This window comes from Scyliorhinus torazame, chromosome 8, assembly GCF_047496885.1.
Source record: "Scyliorhinus torazame isolate Kashiwa2021f chromosome 8, sScyTor2.1, whole genome shotgun sequence".
Classification (NCBI taxonomy): domain Eukaryota; kingdom Metazoa; phylum Chordata; class Chondrichthyes; order Carcharhiniformes; family Scyliorhinidae; genus Scyliorhinus; species Scyliorhinus torazame.
In genome coordinates this window covers 45,722,612-45,742,668 of record NC_092714.1, presented here as the reverse complement: position 1 = coordinate 45,742,668, position 20,057 = coordinate 45,722,612, and the positions used below count along the sequence as shown (strand labels likewise).

Sequence of the window (20,057 nt, the reverse complement as noted above, 5' to 3'; positions counted from 1 at the left end):
AAGTAGGCAGGTTTTCACAGAAGCACAGTGCTATTTCACAGCGCCAGGGATCTGGGTTCGATTCCTGCCTTGGGTCACTGCTTGTGCGGAGTCTGCCCGTTCTCCCATTGTCTGTGTGGGTTTCCTCCGGGTGCTCTGGTTTCCTCCACAAGTCCCAGAAGATGCGCTTGTTTGGTGATTTTGACATTCTGAATTCTCCCTCGGTGTACCCGAACAGGTGCCGGAGTGGGGCGATTTTCACAGTAACGTCATTGCAGTGTTAATGTAAGTCTACTTGTGACCCAATAAAGATTATTATTATTATTATCTCCTCTTGCGTCTTCTTTGCTGTAAAGAAAAAAAACCAGCTTCCTCCGTCTACTTATGTGATTACCCATCTCTACACTTACCCCTCAATCATGCTCTTCATAACCTCAGGCAATCCAGAACACTTAACAGAAAATTTAAATTGTTTTGACATTTGTCACTGTTGCAATGTAGGAAACACACCAGCTGACTTAAGCATAGTAAGATCCCAAAGGGCCAGATGATCTGGTTTTATAAATACTGGTTCTTTAAAGAGTGCAGAGCACCTTTTACATCCAACTAAATGGGTAAAGAGGCCTCAGCCCAAGATCTAATTCAGAAGGTGGCACTCGCGTCAGTGCAGCCCTCCCGCAGAAGGCACTGGAACACCGGTTGTCATGATATGCAAACATGCAACCAATGAACACTCAGAATAGGACACAACCAGTGGGCAGTCAGGACACTCAGAGGTGGCATCACCACAAGGGGGCATGACATAAACTCTATAAAAGGGATGAGGCACTCACACCCTGCCTCTTTCCACAGACAGACATCTAGAGAGTTAGACAGGGTTGATCAGCAGCATCACACCCCAGCACGTGGCTTAGAGCAAGCTGGTACAGTTAGACTGAGTTACTACAGTTAGATTAGCAGAGAGTCGAACTCATTTGCGAACTGTGTTAATAGTTCAATAAACACGTTGAACTCACTTCAGAGTCTGGAGCATCCTTTAGTTAAGATTGCATCAAGTAGCAGCCTGTGTTATCCGAAGCAGCATAACACAACATCATACCAGGAGTGACTGTTGAATCTATTTAGTTCAACTCAACAAGATCCGTGACAACCAGCTACTGAATACAGGCACAATGGACAAGATTCAGGCTCCTCATCAGCTCAGGACCACCGGCAATCTTAGTGCCAACTGGCGATCAAGCAGAAATTTCAACTATACGAGGAACAATCCGATCTTAATGGCGCGACCGATGCGCGGAAGATAGCTCTTCTACTCACCACTGCGGGTGACCATGTGATAGGGATCTTCAACTCCTTTCACTTTTCCGAAGGGCAGGACAAAACTAAGTACCAAACCATCCTCCACAAATTCGACAGCCACTGCGAGGTGGACACCAACAAAATCTTCAAGCGCTACATCGTCAAGCAGAGGATGCAAGGTAAAGACGAATCCTTCAACTCCTATCTAACTAACCTTAGGCTGCTAGTGCAATCCTGCAACTTTGGTGATATCACTGACTCCATAATCAGAGACCAAATCGTTTTTTGAGTCCACTCTGATCCTCTTAGAGAGCAATTGTTGAAAATCACGTGAATGACCATGCCAGTTGCGATTGAAACGTGTACTGTGCATGAACATTCTAAAAATCCCTATTCACAGTACAAAACGGCAGAAAGTAAAAAACAAGCCTCCCAGGAGGTGGAGAGTGTTCAAGCCATCTCCCAGATGCAGCGCCTCCACGTTGACGAAAGCGGCCATTTCGCGCACTCTTCGCAGGGCCCGACGCATGCACAATACGATTGGGAACATGAAGCGGCCGTAAACCGCACTGCGCAGGTGCAGACGTCCGAGAACCGCACCGGGCATGCGCAACGACGCACTGAGTGTCATGATGCCGACGTCATGACGTGTGCGAACTGCTGCACTGCCCATTTTTTAAAAAACTGCCCTGTAAGAGGCAAACGCTGTTTAAACTGTGGGAAACCAAACCACTATGCAGCCCTGTGCAGATCTACACCACCAGTCAGGAGCCAGTGCTCCCAATTCCGACAGCGGCGCATCAGAAGTGTGCAACACCGAATGCAAGACTCTGATCCAGGCAGTGCGACGGATTCAGATGATGAATACCTGGACAACACTTACCGAGTGGGCATTATTACAAAGCGTGAATACGCCACACCGGACACATCGTGCGTCCAACCAATCTGGACGTGGATTCCGAGGACGAATGGCATGCAGTGATGAAGGTCAACCACTGCCCCATCCAGTTCAAACTGGACACGGGTGCTTCTGCCAACCTGATTTTGCAGGTGGACTTCAAGAGAATCAAGAAGCCCCCCACAATCCTTCCAGCTGCCTGCAAACTCCTGGACTACAATGGAAACGCAATCAAGGCACTGGGGTCCTGCCATCTGCCGGTGTCCAGCCGACACACGCAAGCAAGCTTACGCTTCGAGATTGTGAAACCAGACAGGGCGTCCCTGCTAGGTGCGCACGCCTGCAGCAATTGAACCTCATTCAGAGGGTCTACACCACCACGCCGTCCCATTCGGATCTTCAGGCCAGCATCAACAACAAGCAAACCCAGTACCCAGATGTATTTAGCCGTGCTAGTACAAGATTCTACTGCGGCCTGATGCCAAGCCAGTGGTCCACGCACCACGACGTGTCCCTGATCCACTGAGAGAGCGCCTGAAGGCAGAGCTCACGAGTCTCCAACAAAAAGGCGGCATCTCCAAGGTCACTGAACCAACTGACTGGGTCAGCTCGATGGTGTGCGTAAAGAAGCTTTCGAGAGACCTACGCATCTGCGTTGACCCCAAAGATCTAAACAAAAACATTATGCGGGAACATTACCCCATCCCAAAGAGGGAAGAAATCACGAGTGAGATGGCACACGCGCGCTTCTTCACAAAATCGGACACATCCGAAGGATTTTGGCAAATCCAACTTGAAGAATCCAGCAGAAGGCTCTGCACTTCAACACTCCTTTTGGCAGATTCTGCTACAATCTAATGCCATTTGGCATCATCTCGGCATCAGAGATTTTCTATCGCATCATGGAAAAGATGATGGAGGGAATAGAAGGGGTTCGTGCCTACGTTGACGATATCATAATCTGGTCCACAACCCCAGAGGAACATGTGTCGCGACTCAAGAAAGTATTCCGACGCATACATGAACATGGCCTCAAGCTAAACAGGTCCAAGTGCTCTTTTGGGACATCCACGCCGAAGTTCCTGGGTGATCAGATTTTGCAACACTGTGTGCGCCCGGGCACAGACAAAATTGAAGCCATTGAGGCAATAAAAGTCCCCGAGACAAGAAGGCAGTACTGTGTTTCCTGGGAATGGTCAATTTCCTTGGCAAGTTCATCCCGAATCTCGCCACACACATAGAACATAGAACATTACAGCGCAGTACAGGCCCTTCGGCCCTCGATGTTGCGCCGACCTGTGAAACCACTCTAAAGCCCATCTACACTATTCCCTTATCGTCCATATGTCTATCCAATGACCATTTGAATACCCTTAGTGTTGGCGAGTCCACTACTGTTGCAGGCAAGGCATTCCACGCCCTTACTACTCTCTGAGTAAAGAACCTACCTAAGACATCTGCCCTATATCTATCTCCCCTCAATTTAAAGGTATGTCCCCTCGTGCTAGATATCACCATCCGAGGAAAAAGGCTCTCACTGTCCACCCTATCCAATCCTCTGATCATCTTGTATGCCTCAATTAAGTCACCTCTTAATTGACGCTTCGAGATTGTTAAACCAGACAGGGCGTCCCTGCTAAGTGCGCACGCCTACAGCAACTGAACCTCATTCAAAGGGTCTACACCACGACGCCGTCCCATTCCGATCTTCAGGCCAGCATCAACAAGATCCTAACCCAGTACCCAGATGTATTTAGCCAGAATTGACGCCACACACCACGGCCCTATGCAACCTGGTGAAAAAATCAACCGCCTTTGAGTGGAAGGTGGAGCGCTGAACAGAGTGGCTGGAGCTGAAAGCCAAGCTCACCACTGCACCCATCCTTGCATTCTTTGACCCAGACCGAGAGACCAAGTTATCCACATGCGAGTCAGGATGGCATTGGGTCGGTGTTGCTTCAAAGAGACGACACGTCATCCTGGGTACCAGTAGCATACGTGTCACGGGCAATGACACCCACTGAGACCAGATATGTGCAGATTGAGAAGGAGTGTTTAGGTCTTCTCGCCGGCATCCTCAAAGTTCATGATTATGTCTATGGCTTGCCAACATTTACTGTTTTTCAAAAAAAATTAAATATGTTTATTCAAATTTTTTTTAACAAACAAACCCCCCCCCCCGCCCCATAACAAAAATAAGAAAGAACACAAACACCACAATCAAAAATAATAAACTAATTCTACATTGGGTTTCTCCCGCAGAAATTAACACCCCCATATGACATTCAAGAGCACCCTTGGGGAAACCCCCCCCCCCCCAGGTTGCTGCTGCTGCTGACCTCCTCCTAGCGCTCCGCGAGATAGTCCAGCAACGGTTGCCACCGCCTGAAGAACCCCTGCACAGACCCTCGTAAGGCAAACTTTATCCTCTCCCGCTTAATGAACCCTGCCATGTCATTTATCCAGGCTTCCACACTGGGGGGCTTCGCGTCTTTCCATAATAGCAAGATCCTCCGCCGGGCTACCAGGGACGCAAAGGTCACAATACCGGCCTCTTTCGCCTCCTGCACTCCGGGTTTGTCCGTTACCCCAAATAATGCCAACCCCCAGCTCGGCTTGACCTGGACTTTCACCACCTTGGACATAGTCCTCGTGAAACCCCTCCAAAACCCATCCAGTGCCGGGCACGACCAGAACATGTGAACGTGATTCGCCGGGCTTCCCGAGCACCTCTCACACCTGTCCTCCATCCCAACGAACCTTCTCCACCTCGCCCCTGTGATATGCGCTCTGTAAGTAACCTTAAATTGTATTAAGCTGAGCCTGGCACAAGAAGAAGAGGAGTTAACCCGACTCAGGGCATCAGCCCACAGACCCTCATCAATCTCCTCCCCAAGCTCCTCCTCCCACTTGCCCTTTAGCTCCTCTACCGAAACCACCTCCTCTTCTTTCATCGCTTGATAGATCGCCGAAACCTTGCCTTCTCCGACCCATACACCCGAAATCGCCCTGTCCTGAATCCTCTGTGCCGGGAGCAACGGGAATTCCCTCACCTGCCGCCTCACAAACGCCCTCACTTGCATATACCTGAACGCATTTCCCGGGGGTAACCCAAACTTCTCCTCCAGCGCCCCTAGGCTCGCAAACGTCCCATCTATAAACAGGTTCCCCCATTCTTCTGATCCCTGCCCGATACCAGCTCCGAAATCCCCTATCCATCCCTCCCGGGACGAACCGATGGTTCTCCCGAATCGGGGACCAAACCGAGGCTCCCAACTCTCCTCTATGCCGTCTCCACTGCCCCCAGATCTTCAACGTTGCTGCCACCACTGGACTCGTGGTGTACCTAGTCGGCGAGAGCAGCAGCGGTGCCGTCACCAGCGCCCTCAGGCTCGTGCCCCTGCAGGACGCCATCTCCAACCTCTTCCACGCCGCCCCCTCTCCCTCTATTACCCACATACGGATCATCGCCACGTTGGCTGCCCAATAGTAGCCGCACAGATTCTGCAGCGCCAGCCCTTCCCTGTCCCTGCTACGCTCCAGAAACACCCTCTTTACCCTCTGGGTCTTATTTGCCCACACGAAACCCATGATACTCCTACCTACCCGTTTGAAAAAGGCCTTGGTAATCATAATGGGAAGGCACAGGAACACAAAGAGAAACCTCGGGAGGACCATCATTTTAACCAACTGTACCCTGCCCACTCGCGAGAGTGGCAGCACATCCCATCTTTTGTAATCCTCCTCCATCTGCTCCACCAACCGTGTCAAATTGAGCTTGTGCAGGGCCCCCCAGCTCCCAGCCACCTGGATCCCCAAGTACCGAAAGTTCCTTTCCGCCCTCTTCAATGGTAGGCCGTCTATCCCCCTTCCCTGGTCCCCTGGGTGTACCACAAAGAGCTCACTTTTCCCTACGTTGAGCTTATAGCCCGAGAGGTCCCTAAACTCCCTTAGGATCTGCATGACCTCCACCATCCCCTCCACTGGATCTGCCACATACAGCAACAGGTCGTCCGCATACAGCGACACCCGATGTTCCTCTCCCCCTCGGACCAACCCCCTCCATTTCCTGGACCCCCTTAGTGCCATAGCCAAAGGCTCAATTGCCAATGCAAACAACAAGGGGGACAGGGGGCACCCCTGACTCGTCCCTTGGTACAGCCGAAAGTACTCCGACCTCCGCCGATTCGTAGCCACACTCGCCACCGGGGCTCTATATAGGAGCCTGACCCAACTGATAAACCCCTCCCCGAACCCAAACCTCCGCAACACTTCCCACAGATACTCCCACTCCACCTGGTCGAAGGCCTTCTCCGCGTCCATAGCTGCCACTACCTCCGCCTCTCCCTCCACCGATGGCATCATAATCACGTTGCGGAGCCTCCGCACATTAGTGTTTAGCTACCTGCCCTTTACAAATCCCGTCTGGTCCTCATGAATCACCCCAGGGACACAGTCCTCAATTCTCGTAGCCAGCACTTTTGCCAGCAACTTAGCATCCACACTGAGGAGCGAGATCGGTCTATACGACCCACATTGCAGTGGGTCCTTCTCCCGCTTCCGAATCAGCGAGATCAGCGCCGCGGACATTGTCGTGGGAAGGGACCCCCTCTCCCTTGCCTCATTGAAAGTCCTCACTAACAACGGGCCTAGCAGGTCCACATATTTCCTATAAAACACGACTGGGAACCCATCTGGCCCCGGGGCCTTCCCCGCCTGCATGTTCCCCAATCCTTTAACCAGCTCCTCCAACCCAATTGGCGCCCCCAAACCAGCCACCTCCTGCTCCTCCACCCTCGGGAACCTCAGTTGATCCAAAAATCGTTGCATCCCCTCTTCCCCCGCTGGGGGCTCAGATCTGTACAGCTCCTCATAGAAGTCCTTAAATACCTCATTTACCCTCACCGCACTCCGCACCGTATTCCCCCTGCTATCCTTAACTCCACCTATCTCCCTCGCTGCCACCCTCTTATGGAGCTGGTATGCCAGCATCCGGCTCGCCTTCTCCCCATACTCGTATGTCGCCCCCTGTGCTTTCATCCACTGTGCCTCTGCTTTCCCTGTGGTCAACAGGTCAAACTCCGTCTGGAAGTTTCGACGCTCCCTAAGTAGTCCCTCCTCGGGGGGCCTCTGCATATCTCCTGTCCACCCTTAAGATCTCCCCCACCAACCTCTCCCTCTCCCTTCTCCCTGTGGGCCCTAATGGAGATTAACTCTCCCCTGACCACCGCCTTCAGTGCCTCCCAGACTACCCCCACCTGCACCTCTCCATTGTCATTGGCCTCCAAGTATCTCTCAATGCACCCTCCTGCACACCTCCTCATCCGCCAGTAATCCCACATCAAGACGCCACAGCGGGCGCTGGTCCCTCTCCTCTCCTAACTCCAGCTCCACCCAGTGCGGGGAGTGGCCTGAGATGGCTATGGCCGAATAGTCCGTTCCTTGTCCGGAATCCGACCCAGCATGCGCTTCATAAATCCGGCATCATCCCAGTTCGGGGTGTATACGTATACCAGTACCACCCGCACCCCCTGCAACTTACCGCTCACCATCACGTATCAACCACCATTATCCACTACAATATTCTTGGCCTCAAACGACACCCGCTTCCCCACCAGTATTGCAAATCCTCTGTTCTTCGCATACAGCCCCGAATGGAATACCTGCCCTACCCATCCCTTTCTCAGCCTGACCTGGTTTGCCACCTTCAAATGTGTCTCCTGAAGCATGACCACGTCTGCCTTCAGTCCCTTTAAGTGCGTGAACACCCGGGCCCTCTTAACCGGCCCATTCAGGCCCCTCACATTCCAAGATATCAGCCGGGTTGGGGGGCTTCTCACCCCCCCCCCCCCCTTCCCCTTCCCTGCCGACTAGCAATCTCCTTTTCTAGGCCAGTCACTTGCCCGCGCCTCCCGAACCCTCCAGTCCCCCTGACGGCGTACCCCCGCCCCAACCACTCTCCTATTTCCAGTTCCCCATTGGCCAATTCAGCAGCAACCCTATACCCCCCCCCCCCCTCCTCCCTAGCAGTCAGTGTGCGCTCCTCCGACCCCCGCCGCCATCCTTCCCTAGCGTGGGAAAAAGCCCGCACTTTCCTGAGCCGGCCCCGCCCCCTCTGGCGCAGCTCCTTTTGTGGCCTTATCTCAATTCCCCCATCCCCGGGCCTCCCCTCCCTCCAACACCGGCGCCCACACTCTCCCACAGTCTCCCCATCAAATCCCTTCACCCATCCCCATCCAGCACCCAACCAAGGGAACATTCCCTACACGTAGTTAAAACCATATATACAGCAGACATCCCCCCACAACCACAGACCCTCAATTTGAATGCAACTTTTCAGTCTGTATAAAGCTCCAAGCCTCCTCAGGCGTTTTGAAATAGTGGTGCCGATCTTGGAATCGCGCTGGCTGCAGCACACCGAACTTCACCCCCTTCTGATGGAGCAGCGCCTTGGCCCGATTAAAGCCAGCTCTCTTCTTGGCCACCTCTGTACTCCAGTCCTGGTAGATTCGGATCTCCGTGTTCTCCCACCTGCTGCTCCGCTCTTTCTTGGCCCATCTCAAGACACACTCTCTATCCATAAAGCGGTGAAACCGCACCACTACAGCCCTTGGTGGCTCCTTGGCCTTGGGTCTCCTTGCCAGGACCCGATGAGCCCCATCTAGCTCCAGGGGCCTCGGGAAGGCTCCCGCACCCATCAGCGAATTGAGCATCGTGCTCACATATGCTCCAGCATCGGGCCCCTCAACTCCTTCAGGGAGACCCAGAATCCGAAGATTCTTCCTCCTCGACCTATTCTCCAGGTTCTCAAATCTTTCCGCCCACCTCTTGTGCAGCGCCTCGTGTGCCTCCACCTTCACCGCCAGGCCCAAGATCTCATCCTCGTTCTCCGAGGCTTTCTGCCGCACCTCCCGGATCGCCGCCCCCTGGGCCCTCTGGATCTCCACTAGCTTCTCAATCGCCTCCTTCATTGGCGCCAGCATTTCTGTCTTCAGCTCCTCAAAGCAGTATTTAAGAAACCCCTGCTGCTCCTGCAACCACTGCCCCCATGCTGCTTGGTCTCAACCCACCGCCATCTTGCTTTTTCTCCCTCTCACTTTTCGTTGCTCCAAGATCCCTTTTTTCACCGCTCCACTCCTGGTCCAATCTATATACTGTCGGGGGGGGGACCTTGCTGTCACCTTCCCACACTGGAAGCCGTCGAACAAGTGCTGTTGGGGCCCCTCTAGAGAGCCCTAAAGTCCGTTCCCGGCGGGAGCTGCCGAACGTGCGACCTATTCAGGCATGGTCGCAACCGGAAGCCCCCCAACATTTACTGTTAAGATGGATCATAGGCCTCTGGTCCACATCATCCAAAAGGACATGAACGACAGGGCGCCTCGTTTGCAGAGAATTCTGCTCAAACTCCGGAGGTATAATTTCAATTTGCTGTACACACCTGGCAAGGAGCTCATCATCGCCAATGCATTGTCCCGCTCCGTCAACTCACCCAGTGAACCACTGGAGATCATCCAGCACATTGAATTGCAGGTACAACCGTGTGCAAGCACTCTCCCGGCAACAGAGAAGATCGTTCTCATCCGAGCAGAGACGGCCAAAGACCCTCTGTTGCAGCGAGTCATCCACAACCTCAGCAATGGCTGGCAGAAAGGGCAATGCCCTCAATTCTACAACGTCATGGATGACCTGACGCTGATCGATGGCATCCTGCTCAAGCTGGGCAGGATAGTCATCCCGCTTCATCTCCAGAGCAGGGTGCTGCGGCAGATTCATGAGGGACACCTGGGCGTAGAAAAGTGCAGACACTGGGCCCGGCAAGCTGTCTACTGGCCCGGCATCAACCAAGCCATCACGGACATGGTCCTAAACTGCAAAACCTGTCAGAGGTTCCAACCAGTGCAGAGCAAGGAGACGCTCCAACCACATGACCTAGAGACCTCTCCGTGGTCCAAGGTTGGCATTGACCTATTCGACGCGAATGGTCACGACTATATCTTGATCATCGATTACTTTTCGAACCTATCCTGAGGTGCTGAAGCTGCCAGACGTCACCTCACGGACCGTCATCAAAGCGTGTAAAGAGACCTTCTCACGGCATGGCATCCCGAACACCGTCATGAGTGACAATGGCCCGTGCTTCCACAGTCGAGAATGGTCCACGTTTGCCAAGAGCACCAATTTCAGGCATGTCACCTCCAGTCCGCACTATCCGCAGTCCAATGGCAAAGTCGAAAAAGGGGTGCACATCGTTAAGCAGCTCATCCGCAAGGCCTCGGACTCCGCTTCCGACATACACCTTGCGCTACCGGGCGACTCCTTTGTCCACTGGCATGTCGCCAGCTCAACTGCTGATGAACAGGGACCTGCGGATGAGGCTTCCAGCCATACACCTGCCCGACCCTGATCACCTCCCGGTGCTGTAGAAGATGCAGCAGCTTCATGACAGCCAGAAGCAGGGCTATGACGCACATGCCACCGATCTGGACGTGCTATCCCCGGCAGACATGGACAGGATCAAGATACCGGATGGCGGGTGGTCTGCTCCGGCTGTTGTTTTTTGACGGGCCACGCCCAGATCCTATGTCATATGTATGGCTGATGGCTCCATTGTGCAAAGGAATCGAAGGGCACTGCGAAAAGTTGCTTGCCCACATCCACTTCCCCCTCCATTTCCACATGTCGAATTGCCACCTCCAGACACCTTGAACCACGAGGCCACCAGTCGTGCCTCCCACTCGCCTGTCAAGACACCGTCATCCCCTCCACCACCTCTCCGGCAGTCAACGAGGATCAGACGCAAGCCTCAGAGGCTGGACTTATGAGCATTTGTTTTGTTTGTTCTGTTCTGTATTCCTCAAGTCAGTTACATTAGACAGACTATTCACATGTATATACATTTTTTTTTTTTAAAAAAAGGACAAGGGAGAGATGTCATGATATGCAAACATGCAACCAATGAACACTCAGAATAGGACACAACCAGTGGGCAGTCAGGACACTCAGAGGTGGCATCACCACAAGGGGGCATGACATAAACTCTATAAAAGGGATGAGGCACTCACACCCTGCCTCTTTCCACAAACGGACATCTAGAGAGTTAGACAGAGTTGATCAGCAGCATCACACCACAGCACGTGGCTTAGAGCAAACTGGTACAGTTAGACTGAGTTACTGCAGTTAGATGAGCAGAGAGTCGAACTCATTTGAGAATTGTGTTCACAGTTCAATAAACACGTTGAAACATGTTGAACTCACTTCAGAGTCTGGAGCATCCTTTAGTTAAGACTGCATCAAGTAGCAGCCTGTGTTATCCGAAGCAGCATAACACAACACCGGTAACATTGAGTCAGAAGAATGAAGCTATTGGCTGGAATGTTTGGCTGAAGACTATTGCCCAGATAGGATGAGGTCAGCGTTACGCCGGCCGGTCAATGGGGTTTCCCACTATGGGGCAGCCCCATACCGTCGGAAAACCCCCGGGCTGCTGGCAAAATGGAGCATCCCACCGGCAGAGAATCCAGCCCCAGTTGTTTCATGGAGTAGTGTTCAAGTTTATTGAATAAAACCTTATCCCACCATATTTATCATAGGTTGAAAAGTGTGGCACTGAGTCAATGGGTGGAATATTCCAAAAATATGATGAAAGGCTGAATTCTCTGCTTCCTGTCACCGGCAGCAAGAATTGGGAGAAAAGTGCGCATGGAAAAAACGGGATTTGTGCCCGGCGCAGATACATAAGAACTAGGAGCAGGAGTAGACCATCTGGCCCCTCAAGCCTGCTCCACCATTCAATGAGATCATGGCTGATCTTTTGTGGACTCAGCTCCACTTTCCGGCCCGAACACCATAACCCTTAATCCCTTTATTCTTCAAAAAACTATCTATCTTTATCTTAAAAACATTTAATGAAGGAGCCTCTACTGCTTCACTGGGCAAGGAATTCCATAGATTTACAACCCTTTGGGTGAAGAAGTTCCTCCTAAACTCAGTCCTAAATCTACTTCCCCTTATTTTGAGGCTATGCCCCCTAGTTCTGCTTTCACCCGCCAGTGGAAACAACCTGCCCGCATCTGTCCTATCTATTCCCTTCATAATTTTATATGTTTCTATGAGATCACCCCCTCATCCTTCTAAATTCCAACGAGTACAGTTCCAGTCTACTCAACCTCTCCTCGTAATCCAACCCCTTCAGCTCTGGGATTAACCTAGTGAATCTCCTCTGCACACCCTCCAGTGCCAGTACGTCCTTTCTCCAGTAAGGAGACCAAAACTGAACACAATACTCCAGGTGTGGCCTCACTAACACCTTATACAATTGCAGCATAACCTCCCTAGTCTTAAACTCCATCCCTCCAGCAATGAAGGACAAAATTCCATTTGCCTTCTTAATCGCCTGTTGCACCTGAAAACCAACTTTTTGCGACTCATGCACGAGCACACCCAGGTCTCTCTGCACAGCAGCATGTTTTAATATTTTATCATTTAAATAATAATCCCTTCTGCTGTTATTCCTACCAAAATGGATAACCTCACATTTGTCAACATTGTATTCCATCTGCCAGACCTTAGCCCATTCACTTAGCCTATCCAAATCCCTCTGCAGACTTCCAGTATCCCTGTCACCATACTCCAGTTCCTGGCTGGCGGTGTTATCGACATTTGTGCCTGCGCTGGCCGGTCCATGTACAACCGACTACTTCATGGATTTAAATCTCATTAGCAGGTTGGTCACTTCATGCTCCATCCTTCCACGATGCTGTGCCCCTCGTAAGTGGAGGGCACGTGGGAGTGAATTGGTGCAAGTATTTGGAAGCGGAGCCTGGGCGCCGTGAGTGTTAAGGGGGGGATGGGAGGCTAAAATAACTCAATACCCTCACGTATTGTCAGGCTTGCTGGGATTGGATGCATGGCCTGGGTGGAGTAGAGGGGAATGACTTGGTGCCAAGTACGTGGACTTGGGGTGACCCCCTTGGGATCGGGGTGGTCTGCCTCAGACTGCCATTGCTGCAGTTTGTGGATTTAAATGCACTCCTTTAGGCTCCTGGCTATTCACATTGCTGTGTGCTGTAATGTTCAGAGGGCATCTGGCGATGTGAGCCCACCTAGCCGCCCCTCTGGAAACTCTCATACCCCAGAGGTATCATCAAGGGGATGGCGTGACCATGCTCAAGCGGATGGGCGAGGCCAGGCTCAAGGAGATGGGCGGAGCATAGCTCAATCAGTGGCCCACCGGGAGCTGGCACTCCTCAGAAGCGCAGCCCCACTGCAGAGGAAGCAGGGGATTATCAGAGATCACCCCAACCAAATGATACCTGCACCGTGGCTGTTGGTATTCCTGGTACTCTGCCTCTCTCAGGTCAGAAGCCTCCCCAGCGCCCCCCACACTTCAGGATCATGAGCTGCCTCTTCCTGGTGAGGCTGACAGCGCCGACTGCTTCTGTCACCACCTCCCATGTGCATTACAGGGAGGGAGGACTTGGGTCTGTGAGCCATCCTGAGGAAGTGGGTGTCCCTCCTCTCCTCACTGGCATGGAGCTGTGGATTCACCTCAGACTCCCCAACTCGGGAGCAGGTCTTCTCTGAGCCATCTTCTTGGCTGCAGTGTGTTGTGTGTGGTAAGTGTAGCGCTTAAAAACAGCTCCAGAGATCAGGGCTTTTGCCTGGCTGCAGCGGTTACGCTTGCTGCGCCAGAAGCTGTTCTCCTTCCACGCTGGCAGAATGTTGCCGAATTTGCATGTCCTGCCTCACTCACCAAATAGTGCCCCCAATGGAAGTGCATATCATAGGCTATTCCGTCCCCTCGGTGCAAATTGTGCTGGCTGTTCTGGCACGATTTCCATCGAGATCTTCCTGCACTTTACCTCCTCTCCAAAAGAAAAAGTAATGTGATTTGCAATGGCATTGAGAGGGGTGGGGCCGAAACCTGCTGGCAAGCATGGCTTCACCGAGATTCAGGGGGCCTGATCGCAAAGTTACAGTGAAGGCCCTCCTCACCAACATCGCCGGCTTAGGGCCTTCGGTGCCCTCCCCTCACCACCTCCCCATACCACCACCATCCTCACCAATACTCAATGGATCTCCCATAGGTTGGCTTAAAGCCAATTTTGTACCTGGTAACACTGCTTAATGCTGCTTTTAATATGCTAATCTGGGTGTGCACCAGATCACATCAGCTGCAGCAGGCTGGGGGACATGGTGCACTGTTCGGCACCCGGCGCAGATCCCGTTTTGGGCTGCTCCCGATATTCTCCCCACATAGCGGGAATTGTGCTGTGTGTAATGCAGCTGGACAATCGCCCCCAATAAATAAGATTGTGCTCACTTAATACTTGTAATGCATAATAATGTTTAAATTGTCTTTACATTATTTCTTTTAAAATTATTTAGTGAAGTAGCTATTATCGATTACCCCCCCCCCCAGAAATTTCATGTAACAAAATCTTACTTAAGGTATCATTGCTTCAGTGCATGCCCTGCTAATACCAATTTACTACTATCTAATATAAATTGATATCACAACTGAAAAGAGGTTGAATTCAATTAATGTTAAATATATTGTTATTGACTGAATTCCTAGTTATAGTGTTGTTGTAGTATGCATAAGATTTGTAAATTTGGGAACCATTAATTGCCTGCCAATCTCTATTAATCTTTGGTGATAATGTATCTTCAATTCAAACTTTGAATTCTTTACCTGGGGATTAGGGATACATAGTTTTGCAGAGTCCTGTTGCCCTCTGGAAGGCCAAAAGGACCCGCTTCCCACGCTCTGTCTGATTCTGAATATAGCAGTATAAGAGTTGAGTGCCTGCTATTTGGCAGGATCTGAGCTATTAGAATGATGCAGAATACCTTGTAACTTTGGGAATCATTTTTGGATTAGAGAAACATATTAAAAAATTCTCTAATATCAAAAATGGGCATTCTCTATTGCATCTACTCCAAAAATAGGATGAAACAATCATTAAATGGAAGTTTCATGTATTTATGTTTCTGAAAGCAGCCAGTTGATATCTTTAAGTGTTTCCGTGCTAAAATAAACCTGCATAAAATAGAGAACATCAAGCTGTTTTCAATAATGCTAACTTTTTTACACTACAACTAAATAAATTTAACTTGCTTGCTAAGGTATGAAAAATAACAGATTTACTAAAACTATGATTCTAACTAGAGAGCTCCTGATAACACGGCTATTCTCTATCTAGCCTAACAACCTTCTTCCCGAATCAAGAGTATCAGGTGATCCACGTATATGCGCTTAATCACCATCTAGTGGTTGGATGTGATGCCAGTAAATTGTTAACCCTTTATTATTCTTCCAATACACATTGTCACAGTATATATTCATTATTCTGTGGCTGTTCACAGTTGGGATTTACAAGAAGCTGTTATGCTAAACAGTGGTATGAGGGACACTGATTTACCAGTGCTGTGGTCAATCTTGGGGTCTACCAGCAGTTCGAAGGAGTCCCTGAGGTCTGTAGCACTAAGAGGGCTCCTGACTGTTGCAAATTCTGGTAACCACTGGGAGGAGTATCTCAGGATTTGGGAATATTGAACAGAGGGATCAGGGAGTACTGAAAGTTGATCCAGTATATACTGAGGGAGGAAACCTGGGGAACATGCATTCTGGAGTACAGGGAAACTAGAGGAATTTTGGGGAGTTGAGGGTTGTCTGGGAGGTATTGTGTATTATATTAATAACTCTAATTCTTACTGTGCTGTGACTCATTCTCCAAGTAGAATTGCTCTGAAGGTTCTCGGGCTTTTCCTTATCAGCTCTGGCCAAACAGGTTTAATTATTATAAATGTAGTATTGGTGGAATGGTGTTGATCATAGAGTTGGGCATTGGTTTACACCTGCCGAGTCTACCCTGATTTTCTGATGCCTCCAGTTTTGCTGTCGGGCTGGAAGCTTGCCTTCAGAGACTGTGGGAAATTTCATCAGAATATCGCTGCAGCAGTACTTACTCAAATCTTCATGGTATTCATGGGGCTGGGGAAACAGTCTAATTGTTAACCCTCTCAGCTGCAAGCATTGTCCTGGTGTTATGAGAAAACCACTGATTGGGAAGGCAACAAAATAAATATCATAGACCAAAATGTTTTTTTTATTGCATTCAAGGTGATTTAGGAATGTTGTTTTATTCCAACTGAGGTTTGAAAAGCTAAGCATATTTGTCAGCAATGTAATAATCTTGTTTCTGTGTTGTCACAGTGTACTGAAGTATGCAACCAATCGAACTACACAGTATTTCGCAATTGTTTCAGTCTCTGCGTAAGTATATTTTCTGCTTATAAGGAAACGATAGAGCTGAGTGCAAAATTTGCAAAAAAGTGGGTCTTTGTGTATACAAACAGTTCTAATTTTACGAACCGTTTTATTAAGAAATGGTTTGGATAATGTGGAATTTGTTACTAACTTTTGTAGACCTCGAAGGAGGTCACACCGAGTTGTTAAAAGGAAATAAAGGTTTGTTACAATAACTATTATTTACACAGCACGAAGGATCACAGCCGGGCCTCTCCTGTTGGTACCCGAACTGACCAACTTTATACAGAAGATGGCTTTGGGTTCCCCACCCGCTTTAACGAGGGTGCTCGTATTTGGCGAGGCTCATGGGGAGTTTAATCATTGCCACATCATAGGTCCTGTGCAGATTATGACACTAACCCTATTAAGTTTGAAACTATGCTATTGTTTACTGCCATCTCTGATATCACAATGAATGGAGTCACTTTCTAAAAATAAAAATCTCAATCAATCCTTTTAGACACGTGTGATAAATGTGCCTCATCAACTTCGGAGTCTAAAGATGTTTTTACTCCTCCTTACTTTATATTTTCTGTTTCTTGTATGTCTCCCCTCCCAGAATTTTACAACACACACCCATTCTTATGATTAAGTTTAGTTAGTATGGCTTTCTCAGTAGCAACTAGGCAATATGTAAAAACTATCCAGGTAACTTGATTATTTTCATTCTGTGCTTGTGAGGAAGCACCTGGCATCTCTTTAGCTCCTCTTTAAATAATGAAACAAGGGTGGACATTGCAGGGACAGGCCACTGTCCCACCATTATTTGATGTAGTGCCATTGTGCAGCCATACAATATGCTCCATGGAGAGTATTGTGTGTCCAAGTGGTTTGGTACAAATCTGCATCACTAATAATTTAACTGGAAGATAATTCAAATATTGCCCTTCAAATCTAGGCATTCAAATTTACAGATCACATTCAAACATGTATTGAAGGAGCTAACATGCACTTACCACAACTTCAGTATGCATATCTAAATATTCACGCATTGCAATCTATTATAAACAAGTGACATAATCTGTATTACTTTGCTGTCAAGTAATACTTTCAAGTAATACTGTACAGTCTTTGGGCTCCGATTCAAAATGTGTTTAACCTTCAGTCTAAACACATCCAAATATTAAGGCAATTGGAATCTATTACACATACTGCTGCCAGTTCGATGGATACCAGCATAGTTACATCATAATGGGCGTATCAGAGGGCTTTCTTTCTACTTGCGTGATTTATAGGTTTAAAGTAGGTTTTATGACTTTCTCCTCACAATCTTTGTGCTATAATGTCACAAAAATCCATTGACTCCATCTACACCTCCCGCTGCCTGGGGAAAGCGGGCAGCATAATCACCCATCTGGCTTACTCACTCTTCCAACTTCTTCCATCGGGCAGGAGGAACACGCACAAACAGTCTCAAAAACAGCTTCTTCCCCACTGTTACCAGACTCCTAAACAACCCTCTTATGGACTGACCTCATTAACACTACATCCTGTATGCTTCATCCGATGCCGGTGTTTATGTAGTTACATTGTGTACCTTGTGTTCCCTATTATATATTTTTTCTTTTCATGTACTTAATGATCTGTTGAGCTGCTCGCAGAAAAATACTTTTCACTGTACCTCGGTACACGTGACAATAAACAAAATCCAATCCAAATGGAATTTCCTCTTGTGCTTTAGGTGCTTTTATTTGCATTCATTGTGAAATTGGGTAAGAAGGGTATTGATCACTCATTGAAGAACGTCTTGTGTTGTTTCAGTGGAATATTTCACTGACTTGTGTATTGCATTTCATAATTTTGTTCAATGTTCAATTTGGCATTCTTTGTTTAAATTTAGCTTTGCTAAATTCATATTTTATGACTCTCTAGATAGCTGGTGCGTGAATAGCTGTGCTTGGCACCCTTCCTGGTTTTTCATGTCCAAACAGTGCAGTAGTGTGAGATGTAAATTGTTCCTTCTTATCATTCATACCTTCCAATAGTGATAGTAGGTTAAAATAATTTTATTGGCTGTAAAACACTAGGTTGTCCTGGGGGTCATAAAAGGTACTATATAAATGTAACTCCAATAATCAACAGCTTGTGAAAAATAAAATGAAATGAAAATCGCTTATTGTCACAAGTAGGCTTCAAATGAAGTTACTGTGAAAAGCCCCTAGTCGCCATATTCCGGCGCCTGTTCGGGGAGGCTGTTACAGGAATCGAACCGTGCTGCTGGCCTGCCTGGGTCTGTTTTCAAAGCCAGCGATTTAGCCCTGTGCTAAACTCTTGCCAAATCAATGGACTCTTGGTGACTGAGTTGTGTAATGCTTTTCAAGAAATAGAGACAATCAAAGTCTTCCATTGACCATTTGCAGAGCTGGCTCTTATTTCTCCAGTGAATATGGTGCCAGTTTCCTAACACAGTGTATACACACTGGGTATTTGGGTATTCTGGCAGAAGAGCTTCATTAAAAAATATGTTAACCTTTACTCACTCCTTGAATGGTTGGAGAAACCTCAGTGTTGAAAAGTCAAAGAATCAATAGTTATAAAGTCCTCACTGACCTATGCAATTCCCGTGATTCTGGCCTTAAGCAGATTTTTAAACTAATTTTGACGAGCCTCAATTTTGTTAACTGGTATTTCATGTGGTACTTTGTCTTAAAATCCATACAGACAACATTCACTGTAATCCCTTCATTAACCTTCACTGTTACTTCATCAAAAAATTCAATTAGATTAGTCAAACACAACCTGCCTTTTACAAATCTGTGCTGACTACCCTTAATTTAAAAAATATATATTTTTATTCTCCTTTTTCACATTTTCTACCAAATTTACACCAACAATAATCAGTAACGAATGCAATGTCAATCACCATATCAATAACAACAATCCCATCCTCCCAACAAACCCCCAAACATTAGCCCGCATGTTAACATAACAAATAACAAAAAAGAATCCGGAATCACCCAGAGTCACCATTAACACATACAGTGTCCTCCCCCCAGCTCTCCCAGCGCCTCTCCTAATATTCGATGTAATCCAATTCTCGAAAGTGCATAATGAATAACGCCCATGAATTGTAGAACCCCTCCATCTTTCCCCTCCGTTCAAATTTGACCTTCACAAGAGTCAAGAATTCTAGCAGGTACCCCCGCCACGCCAGGGCACAGGGTGGAGAGGTTGATTTCCACCCTAACAGGATCCGCCTTCAGATGATCAACGAGGCGAAGGCTACTGTTGCTCTCTTTGGTTGTTTCTAAATATGGCGGTCAATATGGTCGCCTTCCTTAATTCTAATTACGTTTGCTTTAGAGTCGACAGGTATTTTTCGATACCGCCACAAGGTTCAAACCCGAATACTGATCAAAGAGTCGGTACACCAGTTAGTTAGTTCAAAGTCAATACTATTTATTTACACACACAGCAATATCTACTCATGCACAAAATACTACAGACTGAACTATCACTGCTGCTAAAGCCTATACTTAGCTTCGGGCGCCCACTCAGTCAGAGGAACAATGGGCGTTGTTCAGTTCTGAGGCAGCTGGGGTCGAAGTGGTAGAGGGGAACAGCTAA

General features: G+C 48.6%; 1 protein-coding gene across 1 annotated transcript in view; it reads left to right on the top strand.

Moving 5' to 3' along the window:
* The window catches only part of ros1 (c-ros oncogene 1, receptor tyrosine kinase), a 400,619-nt gene that overhangs the window by 28,024 nt on the left and 352,538 nt on the right, over positions 1-20,057 (top strand). Inside the window, exon 3 of the mRNA XM_072513469.1 lies at positions 16,395-16,454. Within this exon, the coding sequence (XP_072369570.1) occupies positions 16,395-16,454 (60 nt within the window). The remainder of the gene's footprint in view (positions 1-16,394; positions 16,455-20,057) is intronic.